This window comes from Prenolepis imparis, unplaced genomic scaffold (assembly GCF_030444845.1).
Source record: "Prenolepis imparis isolate NDT839.2.m4 unplaced genomic scaffold, iyPreImpa1.0 SCAF_4, whole genome shotgun sequence".
Taxonomy (NCBI): Eukaryota; Metazoa; Arthropoda; class Insecta; order Hymenoptera; family Formicidae; genus Prenolepis; species Prenolepis imparis.
In genome coordinates, this window is record NW_028141162.1 from 17,646,544 (window position 1) to 17,658,747 (window position 12,204).

General features: G+C 31.7%; 1 protein-coding gene across 3 annotated transcripts; it reads left to right on the forward strand.

The window, feature by feature from the left end:
• The first annotated feature begins 1,112 nt into the window (after positions 1 to 1,112).
• On the forward strand, positions 1,113 to 12,097 carry Mahj (LisH and WD40 domain-containing protein mahjong). 3 transcript variants are annotated; one of them, XM_083035792.1, is made up of 16 exons: positions 1,113 to 1,249; positions 2,101 to 2,368; positions 2,700 to 4,073; positions 5,420 to 5,629; positions 5,891 to 6,057; positions 6,588 to 6,828; positions 6,907 to 7,029; positions 7,338 to 7,637; positions 7,880 to 8,077; positions 8,285 to 8,526; positions 8,611 to 8,850; positions 8,984 to 9,173; positions 9,680 to 9,973; positions 10,076 to 10,484; positions 10,593 to 10,832; positions 11,663 to 12,097. In XM_083035792.1, exons 2-16 carry the CDS (start codon positions 2,108 to 2,110, stop codon positions 11,878 to 11,880), a joined length of 4,707 nt encoding a protein of 1,568 aa, XP_082891918.1. In that variant the 5' UTR covers positions 1,113 to 1,249; positions 2,101 to 2,107; the 3' UTR covers positions 11,881 to 12,097. The 3 variants fall into 3 exon arrangements, with proteins under 3 accessions (XP_082891918.1, XP_082891920.1, XP_082891919.1); XM_083035794.1 differs by having other exon boundaries at positions 11,666 to 12,096; XM_083035793.1 differs by lacking the exon at positions 1,113 to 1,249 and adding an exon at positions 1,414 to 1,582.
• Positions 12,098 to 12,204: the final 107 nt, after the last annotated feature.

The window sequence follows — 12,204 nt, forward strand, 5'->3', positions numbered from 1 at the left end:
TTTCCTTTTAATTTTTATATTTTTTAATTTTGTTTTGTTCTTATAAAATTGTATAAATAATATTTACATTTTTTATATATATATATATATATATATATACCGGATGTCCCATTTTAAAGGACCCACTCAAATATCTCAGAAACACTGCGTTAAATCAAAAAATGTTTCCTACAAAAGTTGTAGGGTTTCGAGGGGGACATAACATAGTAATATTCATATGACCTTGGGCGGCGTCTCCAAGGTCAAGTGAAGGTAAGAATAAATTTTTTAAATGGAAACCCATATTTTTTATTATAACATCTTTTTCTACTAATTAATTTGAACAACTTTTATCCGAAGCGTTTTTTTATTTTCTTCAAAATTCATTCTCACCTTCACTTAAGGTTAACCTTCACTAACTTTGGAGACGCCGCCCAAGGTCAAATAAATATTACTATGTTATGTTCCCCTCGAAACCCTACAACTTTTGTAGGAAACATTTTTCGACTTAACGCAGTGTTTCTGACAATGAGATATTTGAGTGGGTCCTTTAAAATGGGACACCTGGTATATATATATATATATATATATATATATATATATATATATATAATGTAAATATATATATATATATATATATATATATATTAATGTAAATATTATTTATACAATTTTATGAGTAAAACAAAATTTATATAATATAATATAATATAATATAATTGAAATATATATTAAAAAAAATATATATCTATATATATTAATGTTTATATATTTATATTAATATAAATATTATTTATATAATTTTATAAGAGCAGAACAAAATTAAAAAAATGAATATCAGTTAAATAATGATTTTAAAATTCGTAATTCAAAAAATATACCAGGCTATAGTTCTCGGAAAATTAAATAACAACAGCTTTTGGAATTCTTTTCTCTTCCAAACAGGATCTTTCAAATACAACTGCGATTCACAGCCAACCAATAGAAGTCTTCACTGTATCTTCTGCCCTCGATCGTAATTGGTCGAAATAACCTTAGGGTCTTATCACATTTGCGAGAAACTCGCAAAATACCCTAGAAATTCCCTAGCCGACAACCAATCGACGCGTCCGACGAGCTCGTCACGTGACAAATATATATATAATAACAATAATTAAAAGATCTGTCTGGATCCGTCGCCCGTACTGCATTATTTCGCGAGTTGGTGCAGCGAAAAAGGAAAAAAAGCGGAGAGAAAATCGTGCATTTCTGAATTTTCGAAATTACTTGGGTTAGTATCCGCCTTGACAATATCGTTGGTGCAAAATATTGGAGATGTCTACGGAAAGGTTCAACCAATTTATAATTGTACGCGAGTGAAATCATCCCGTCGACCCTAACCTATAAAAGACACGCGCCACATCGTATGCAACAGATCATTATCGTGAAATTTTGCGCGCACGCGGATTCCGGATAGCCGGCCGGCTCGCAATTTAATTCCCGTCGGGCCATTTCGTCCCGCAGCTGACTTTAACGCGTCTCGCTTTCTCGTTTTCGGGTCGGAGCGTCGATAAATTCTTCCGTCTACGTCGGGCTTTTTGTTTACTGTCGCTGCCATTTTGAGGTTAGGTCGTCGCGTAAGATTGATAATAGAGTCTCTTTTGCAATCGGTGAAATTTTTTTCTTTCTATACTTAACTATAACTTTGGTGTGTTAAATGTCACAAACATCAACAAACACTCATATCACTTGTTTGACTTATTTATTATTTGTAGTCAATATATTTATGTGCCGCATTTATTGGAATTTATATTAAAATTTTTTTTTATACTTTTTTCTTAGTAGAAACTTTTATTGTGCATTTTTTTCTCCAAGAATTGCAATTGTATGTTACGCAACAATTGATTTGCACATAAAATATATATACATATATATATAACTTTTTAATATATAAAAATGTGATGAAAATATATATAATCGATAGATCGATTGTACTTTCATCAGATTTTTGTACATTATAGTTTTATTTATATATTACAATTATATTATAGAATTTAATGAATTTTGTTATACGATGAGATCTTGTCGCAATAAAACTTTGTTAAATAGAATTTGAAATACTGATAATTGATATTTCTACAGATAAATAATGGCAAATGCGGAATCACTTGCGGAAGTAACTGATGTTGTACAAATTCTACGACAATGGGAAGAAGAGCATAATTCACCAATGTACGACCCTATTCCTGTTCTTCAGAGATTAGCGGATATAATAGAACTTGAGACGGAGAATTATATGAAGATGGATCCAGATCCATTTGATGAAAGACATCCCTCTCGCACCGATCCAGAGTGTAATTTTGGGCATATATTAAAAGTTTTATTCAGGAAAGATAACTTTATGACAAAGGTAATTGTTTTTTTTTATATATACAAAGTAACATTTATAAATATTTTTTACATGCTCTCATTATAACGATTTTTGGAATGTTTTTTTTTAAATGCAATTAGTAAGTTGAGATTTGAGAAACTAAATTTTATTTTATTTTTTTTTGTTGAGTTTTCTACAATTTGTCATTTTTTAAATTATCAACAACTGTTTATATGTAATAAAAATAATCCTATTAATATAAGTTAAACAAGGTTTGATTAATAATAATATATTTTTATTGTTCATAAGTACATGCTTAAAAACTTGGATCTTTATCATATCAATGTTTTAATGTAATACTTGTTTCCAGTTAATAAATGATTATTTGAGGGACACATACTGGTCTCGTGCGGGGGTGACTGGAAGAGATGTCAGAAAGTTGAATATAGCTGCCTGCCGCTTGATGCTAGACATACTTCCAGGATTAGAGACATCGGCGGTATTTCAACCAGACATGGAGGGACTTATACACAGATTATTCTCTTGGTCGGAGAAGAGTGTCGAACCATTACAGAGCTACTCAACCGGTCTTCTGGCAGCTGCCATGGAAGTGCAAGACATCGCCACAGGATTTAGAGATCAGAACGCCAAGATGGTGCCATTGATGCTGCAACGATTGCACAAGTTGCAGCAGAAGGCGCAAGAGGATCGTCAGCAGAAGGCGCACGAGGATCGTCAGAAGAACGCCAGACCGTTCGCTCATTTCGGACAAGATAGGAACAGCATCAGCGATTTCGAGGACAAGGGTATCCCGGGGAAGCACAAGGCGCGCGAGAAGTGGCGAAAGAACGGAGTCGTGAAGAGGCAGGAGCTCTCTTCCGACGAGGATGACAACTCCACGACGCGCAATTCCGACGACTCGCCGGTCATAAAAAAGAAGAGGAGCAACTCCGATTACGAAACACCTGTGAAGAACAGCGATCTCTATCCCGAGATCATGTCGCCGCCTCTATCTATTCCGAAGAGTACGAATAATTCCGTCAACTCCAGCGTGACGCCGTCCAAGCAGAGCAATTTGCAGCAGACGAGGATCGCGAACGTCCCGGCGTCCGCCAGATGCAATTTCCAAAAATTGTCGAACCTGTCGCAGAACTCCAGCACGTTGCTGGAAGGGAATTCGAACTCGTCCTGGGCCGAGATGGAGTCCTACGTCATCGGCAACGTGCAGATGTATCCTCCTACCCTCGCGACCCGGCAGATGCTGATCCTGCGTTACTTGACCCCTATGGGAGAGTATCAGGAATTCCTGGGTCACGTGTTCGAGCATAGCGCTCTGGACCTAATACTGAAGTACATAAATGTACGAGAGACCAAGGACAGCAGGCTCGCCTTCGAAGCCCTTAAGTATCTCGCGTCCTTGCTATGTCATAAGAAGTTCTCGATTGAGTTCCTCAACGTCGGCGGTTTGCAACGGCTGTTAGACGTGCCCAGACCGAGCGTCGCGGCAACAGGTGTGTCTATATGTCTGTATTATCTCGCATACTGCGAAGACGCTATGGAACGAGTGTGTTTATTGCCGAAGCACATTATATCCGATCTTGTAACTTATGCATTGTGGTTACTGGAACGCAGTCACGACTCCGGACGATGTCACGCGACTATGTTCTTCGGTTTTTCCTTCCCGTTCAAAGTCATATTGGAAGAGTTCGACGCGCAGGACGGCTTGAGAAAATTATTCAATGTGGTAAGAATATATATATGTTCAGTGTTTGCTGTTATCTAAATCAAATTATATATAATTAGCCCGTTCTTTCGCTATTAAAATTATATAGATGATCATCTAGATGAAATTTTGCCGTCATCTTATCTTTATATAGATAATTAAAATATGCATTATCTATATCTTCATCTTGGATGAAAAATAATGTGTTCAGATAATTTGGTTTAGAGTCATAGCACATAAAAATATTTAAATAGTAGAACTTAAGCAGTATAAGCGATAGAAACTTATAAATAAAAGTATGAATATATTTTTATATCCCTTTTATAATTTACATTTTTTTATAACTATGTTTATATAAGTGATCTTAAAAATAATATTATTTGGAAATTATCTAGATGAATATCGTCATATAATTTTATCTTTTATCTATATATTTAAAACAAAATCATCTTCATCTTATCTTTATCTAACTAATTTTAAAATCATTTAAGCACAACACTGTATATATTATCAACTAACTCCCGGGAAAAACCTTGAAAACCTGGTACTTTCAGGGAATTTTGCTTTACCTTAAAAAATCAGGGAATTCTCATGGAATTTGATTAGGATTCAGGGAACTTTTTTAAAAAATTGCCTTTTTGATAATTTTATTCTTATTTAGCAATTAAGAAACATATGTCTAACATATCTTTGCAATATTTAAGTTTTTTTTAAATGTGATTTTTTTTATTAAAGATCTATTTTTCAAGATATCAAGATCTTATGTAAGTTTCATAGAAAATTGTTCAATTTTTTTTAATAGGTAATATTTAAATAAATTAGTATTCCTTATAAGACATTTATATTAAATTATTTGTTGTTTTATATATTTATATCTTATATTTTTGCATATATATTTTTAATGTTTAGATATAATGATATATCGTACTTATTGTCCAAATTAATTTTACAATTAATAAATCAATATTAAATGCTAGAAAAACTGCACTCTTGATAACTTTAGAATCGTATGAATAAAAAACATTTATATATAGAAAGCGCATACAGCAAAGAAACTTATTTTAAAAAGCTGCATCTACAAAGTTTCTTATTTTACCTGGAATTTTAAACGAAAATATCTGGAAGATCAAGGAATTCTCAGAGAAATCTTTTACAAAATTTGAGTAGACACCCTGACTCATGTTTACGCTCATTATAAGAACTCTTATTTCATGTATTTATTCTATTCGAAACAAAAATGTCGAATTTTATTACAAGAAAGATAATATAAAAATAGATCTAAATTATTCTTCATATAACAAAGTAAAATATATTTAAATATAAAAAATTATAATATAAAAAAAGTGAAATATATTTAAATGTTGCAGATATCTACATTGCCAATCTTAAACATTGAGGAAGAATCAACTATAAACGACGATGAGGAATGTGCATCGAGGCAAATTGTGCGACATGTAGCTGTTGCTTTGAAAAGATACATGGAAGCGCATTTGCATATGAAAGCAGAACAATTACAACGGGCAGAAAATGTTAGAGCTGAGCGTGATACGTGGCAGCCTTCGTTACCACCTTATAAGGTAAAATCTTTTGTAATCATGCATTTAATATGTTTTATTTTAATCACACAATAATTATTCACGTTAATATCACATTAATTAATTCAGAAATTCTAATTAATACAGATAATCTCTAAATATATATTATTTTTTAATTAACACTTGATGCGGAATTGCCTTGCCTCGCATTAAAAGTTGGAAACCTACATGAAACAGTATAATTATATTATAATTTATAGATTAAATTAAATTTATTTAATATTCTTGAAATGTCTATTCTAGGCATGCAAACTCAGCAGCGAAGAAGTTCAAGCCAAGGTGGAGCTCCTTCAAGAATTAATGTCGGTCAGAGCAGTGTGGCCACCAGTGGAAGAGCTTCATCGTTTGGGTGGTATCACATTGCTCTTGCAAATCATAGGTTTTGCACGTGAATGGAATTATACTGGACGGTAAAACGTATTCGACGCATTAATACAAATTAACAAAAAGAATCCCGCACCAAATACATAGGATTTTGGCTTTCAGTGGCATTGGCTGCTTTTTTCATATGTTGTAGCTGTACGAAAACCAGCTGATCTTACCAAGATTTTATATGGGCTTTTTAAATCTATATACAATCTTAGATGAAATTAAATCCCGGTAAAATCGGCTGATTTTCCCACATGTTGTAACTTATGACTTGCAAAAAATGTAACAGGCTCAAAGCTAAATAATAGAAGATTACTGATTTACAGCCAGTCAAATATGAAAAATTAGCGAGTTGTTTGACTGGCTGTGACTCGGTAACTATCGAATATTTAGCTTTGAGACTATTACATCTTTTGTTGAAAAGAACAGCCAATTCTACCGAAAGCCAAAATCCTATGTATTTGGTGCGGGGTCCTTTATCAAATTTTTATAATTTGGTAATTAGACTCTTCTATGTCCTCTAAGTGTACACAATTATTTTTTAGGATTTCTAAATGGATTGTATTTTTAGGGTTCACGCCACTTCCAGCGCGGAGACGGTTCGATCGTGTTTGGACGTAATCGCAATTTGTTCCGTTGTACCTAAAGTTACGTTGCTGCTGTGCGAAAGAGTTGATATGCCGGATATGTCGATGACAATGGCGATTAATCTTTTGCTAGCTGCGGCAGAATGTGAAATTATCGCGGATGCTGATGTTCAGAGAGCAGCACTTAGAGCTGTAATTAATTGCGTATGCGCTCCCATAAACAGAGTACGTTTTCTCCAGATAAATTCATCTCTGATACATTCTTTTATATATTTATGCTAATGACTAATGGTAACTTTCAAGGTCGGAGGAAATGTAGCCAGATATTCCGTAACTGGATCTGCTAAGAAAAAGGCGAACATGCACAACAGCGAAGAATTGATACAGAAAGTATGGGAAAGTGTTAGGTCAAATAATGGAATAATGGTATGTTTGCGCAATCATGTTTTATAATTATTTTAATAATTATATATTTATATATAAATTTATAAATATATTTATATAATTTATAAATATATTTATAAATAATTTATATAATTTATAAATATATTTATAAATAATTTATATATATTTATATATAATTAAATATATTAATTATAAATTATATATAATATAATAAATATAATATAATATATAAATTATATATAATAATAATTATATTTAATAATTATTTAATTATATATTTAATAATTACATTCTAATTGTATAATTTGTTTAAATGATTTTTGCGATAGGTATTATTGCAATTAATGATGGTGAAAACACCTATCACCGATGCCGATAGCATAAGAGCTTTAGCATGTCGTGCGTTAGCTGGATTGGCACGTAGCGAGAAAGTCAGGCAGATTATTAGCAAGCTACCGATGTTCACAAATGGACAAATTCAGTCTCTTATGAAAGATCCTATTTTGCAAGAGAAGCGGCAGGAGCATGTTACTTTTCAAAAATATGCTCTTGAGCTAATGGAAAGAGTTTCTGGTAAAGCAAAACCAACAGGCGCAGAATATGAAATTTCTTTAGTTAGTTTACACAGGGTAAGCTACTTTTAACTTACATATTATATGCAGGATATTCCAAAGTAATTGTATTTTTTTTTAATTATATGAATTTTTTGATAATTCAAAGAAGAGAGAAAGGAGAGAGGGGGAAAAGCAAGAGAGATATTTATTTTTAGCGTCTTTAAAAAATTCTACAGTATTTGTAGAATACACTCCTGTATACTTCTTTTCTTTTTATATCATTTTGGAAATATTTTTAAATAAAATATTTTTTATAGGCCAATGTTGTGGCGCAAACAAGGATACAATATAATGAACAACAGCTTAATAAATTAATATATCAGCATCTCATCTCAAAAGGTTTGATTGAGACGGCTAGTATGTTACACAGAGAAGCAACTTTAGAATCATCTGCAATTATGAGATCTATGACGACATATCAGCCGTTTACATACCGAAATCCTACGAACGTAACTGTGAGTTTAAATTGTTTTAAATTGATAAAATTTATTTTTGCAATCCTAAATAGGAAGTGCATAATGTATCGTTATATACATATTCTTTTTTTAATTGTAAAATAATTATATTTTTTTGATATAATATATATATATATATATATATATATATATATATATATATACATATATTACGGATATATTAAAATATTATTTTTTATGTTTTAGCCGAGAAATAGTTTTTCTCCTGGTGCCCCCGTCAACTTATACAACACAAGCAGATGTACGCAAAGAGAAGCCAGAAATAATGCTACCCCCACATCATCATCTCGATTTATATCTCATACGGGTGCATGCACTGGTTCACCATCTATGAATAATAATATCAGATTAAAACTTGCAGACTGCCTGAATCAAAATGTTATTTCGAACAATGTGAATCAACCAATTAAACTACAAATTAATCAAAAGTATGTTGCAAGCATCTTTTTTTAATATATATATATTTATAGCTTGTTTTCTTCCTAATATTGGTTTAACATTATATATTATAGGAAATCAATGTCGTCTGATAAACAACTTCTAGTCCCAACTAGTTATCAATCTACTCAACCAATCAGTTGTAGATCGTTACAAAAACAGATTTCCAGAGATCCCGGAGGTGGCGGAGGGCCTGGTGTAGCCACCTCCAATGTATCTGTTACTCTTGATTCTATTATTACAGAATATTTAACGAATCAACATGCACTTTGTAAAAATCCTATGGTAACATGTCCACAATTCAATCTTTTAGAGTAAGTAAAATATATTTTCAATTTTTTTTTTTTTTAAATAAAGAATACTATATATTATTTATATCATATAAAATGTAATTGTTTTTTATCTATGTACTTAATTAATATTTTATTAATTTAATCATCTCATTAGGCCACATAAGTGCCCAGACCCATGTACAAAAAATTCTTCACCTACAAATGTAACGGTGAGATTAGCAAGGCGAGCATTAGGAATGGATAGTAGAACGTTAGATAGGAAATACATTTACAGCCGCTTCTGTCCTGTAAAAACTTTTCGGCCTACTGACGTGGGAGGAATATTCACTAGTTGTACTTTCTCGGTAAATTTTTACTTGTGTTATTCTAAACCAGCGCTGAGATTTAACTGAAACTTTGGGCCCAGATTTGTTCAAAAAAATTATGACATATAATAACTAATTTGCCCTTTTATTCTTACGTAATTAACTTTTTTAAACGTTGCAATAAGATTTATAAATACATTTGAGATAATCTTAATTTCACGAGTTTAGATTATTAAAAGCCACAATTTTTTAATATTTTTTGATTGTTAATAATCTGTTTTATAATTTTTTTTAGAAATGTTTTTTTCTTTATTTTATTGAAAATATATGTATGTGTGTGTGTGTGTGAAACATGATACGATTTTTCTCTTTTTGTCTTGTTACGTACATTCAAGGACATGTTGCTAAAATGCTAGGTACAAAGGAGAAAAGGTACTTAAGGACTTTAATGACAAAATCGGGGCCCAAACTTGTTGCAATTAGCTCCCAGCTCTGTATTTAAATTATTCTTATATATCTCTTTTTAATTATATGTTTGAATGCAGCCTTGTACACAATATCTCATTTTGGGCACCCATGCTGGAGACATCAAAATGTTCAATATTCATACAGGCATGGAAGAGGCGACTTATCAGTGTCACGAATCATATGTATATCATATGGAATGTAATCAACGTGGTAATCTTTTGTTGACGTCGACTACTTGGAGAAGTCCTATGTCAGCACTTTGGGATATAGGAGCGTTTTTCGAAATGAAACTAGCTTTAGAGAATGAGGACTACGTTGAATTCGGAAAGCTACAAGATAGAATAATTGGTACGCAAGGAGAAAGTGCAACGGTAAATATTAAATTATTGACATTTAATTGCATTATATCTTGAAAAATCTCAATAAGATTATATATTTTTAATACTGTCACATTATATATCTTTCTATTATAGATATACGATATAGGAACGGGAAAATTATTGTCGACTCTGACGCCATCAATTTCAAATCAATACACTAAGAATCGCGCAACTTTTAGTATGAATGATGAATTGGTGCTTAGCGATGGCATATTATGGGATGTGAATTCGGGCAAGGAAATCCATAAATTCGATAAATTGAATCAAACGTTAAACGGAGTTTTTCATCCAAATGGGACCGAAGTTGTGTCTAACACCGAAGTATGGGATTTGAGGACGTTTCACTTACTCAAGACAATTTCTACTCTTGACGAGATGGAAGTGATTTTTTCGCCAATTAACAATATTATATATGCAGTTGCGTTAGATCAAGAAACTGAAAACGATTCTCATTACGTGACTTCTTTTAAGACTCTAGATGCTTTAGATTACAGTAATATTGGTAAGAGAAAAAGAAAGATTTATATTCTACATACAATTCATAAAAGATAAAATTTTATTTTATTCTATAAATTATTCCTTTGTATAAATATAATTTTATTTATTACAGCAACTTGCGATGTAAAAAGAGGAATTTACGGCCTTGCCTGTAACAAATTCGACACGCAGATTGCCATAGTGGAGAATATAGGAGACTTCACGAGCATACAGGAGTCATGCGTTAGATTATACGATGTTGGAAGACGAAGGGACGATGAGGATGAAGCCGATGAGGATGACGAAGAGGATGACCTTGATGCCAGTGATGATGATGGTTCCAATTCTGCATCCGATGATAATAATGCAGATGGTAAAAATTGATATTGCATCATTTGTTACGATTTATATCACATTTCTCTCTAATTGTCTTTTTTGTATATATTTTGGATATGTATATAAAATATTTAATATATATTATATTATAAATTTTTATTTTAAATATTTTATTTTAAATATTTTATATATAATATATACACAATATATAAAATATTTAAGGCTCCTGGGTGCTCACCGCGACCATATTGGAATCGTGACGTCAGAGGCGAGAAAACACACGCTATTTTTTTTTTAGATGCCATTTTTCTAAATAAAAACATATTTGCATAAAATAACACTTAAGATCTCTTTAATACACTTCTAAAAAAACGCCGAAAACTATTCTTTTTCCTTGACAGTCAATCAACAACCGTAAAATGATCGAGATATCAGACTTTGACATGCGGAATGACTGCGCATGTGCAAAGACCAGAAGGACTGGGCCTCATAATATTACATTTTACAGCTGTTGATTGATTATAAAGGGAAAAGGATAGTTTTCGACGTTTTTTAGAAGTGTATTAAAGAGATCTTAAGTGTTATTTTATGCAAATATGTTTTTATTTAGAAAAATGGCATCTAAAAAGAAATAGCGTGTGTTTTCTCGCCTCTGACGTCACGATTCCGACATGGTCGGCAAGGCACCAGGAGCCTTAGAATAAAAATTTTAAATATTTAAAATGAAATATTTAAAATTTAAATTAAAAATATTTAAAATAAAATATTAAAAATAAAAATTAAAAATAAAATATTTGAAAGAAAAATTAAAAATATTAAAAATATGTAAACTTTTTAAGAGTAGAATTGATTCGCATATTTTTAAAGCAGATGGCGATAATGCAGATGCTGGCGCAGAGGACAACGGCGATAACGATCAAAATGACAGGGAAAATAATGACGATGACGGCGACGACGAAGATGGTGGAGATGGAGATGATTCCGGCGACGATAGCGCGGATTACGATCCTAGTGTCGACATTCACGATCTCTCCGACGATTTTTCTCTATCCGACATAGATGATTTGGAGATATTTTTTTCGTGAATATCATTGATAATCCCTTGTGTATACATACACTCACACACATACATACATACGTACATACGCACTCACGCAATACATACATAAAATAATTATAAAAAATTTTCATTACAATGTATTATTATTTGCACTCTTTAAATGTATAAATATTTTCAATCGATTTAATTTCGCTGTAATTTAAACATTCTCGTTTTACATATGGATATATATAAATATGTCTGTACTTTTAAAATTACAGATGATTCATTGTAAATGATTATTACCAACTTTTTTGTTCGATTATATTGAATAAAAAACGTGTTATATATTCTTTTCAATCAAATGTTT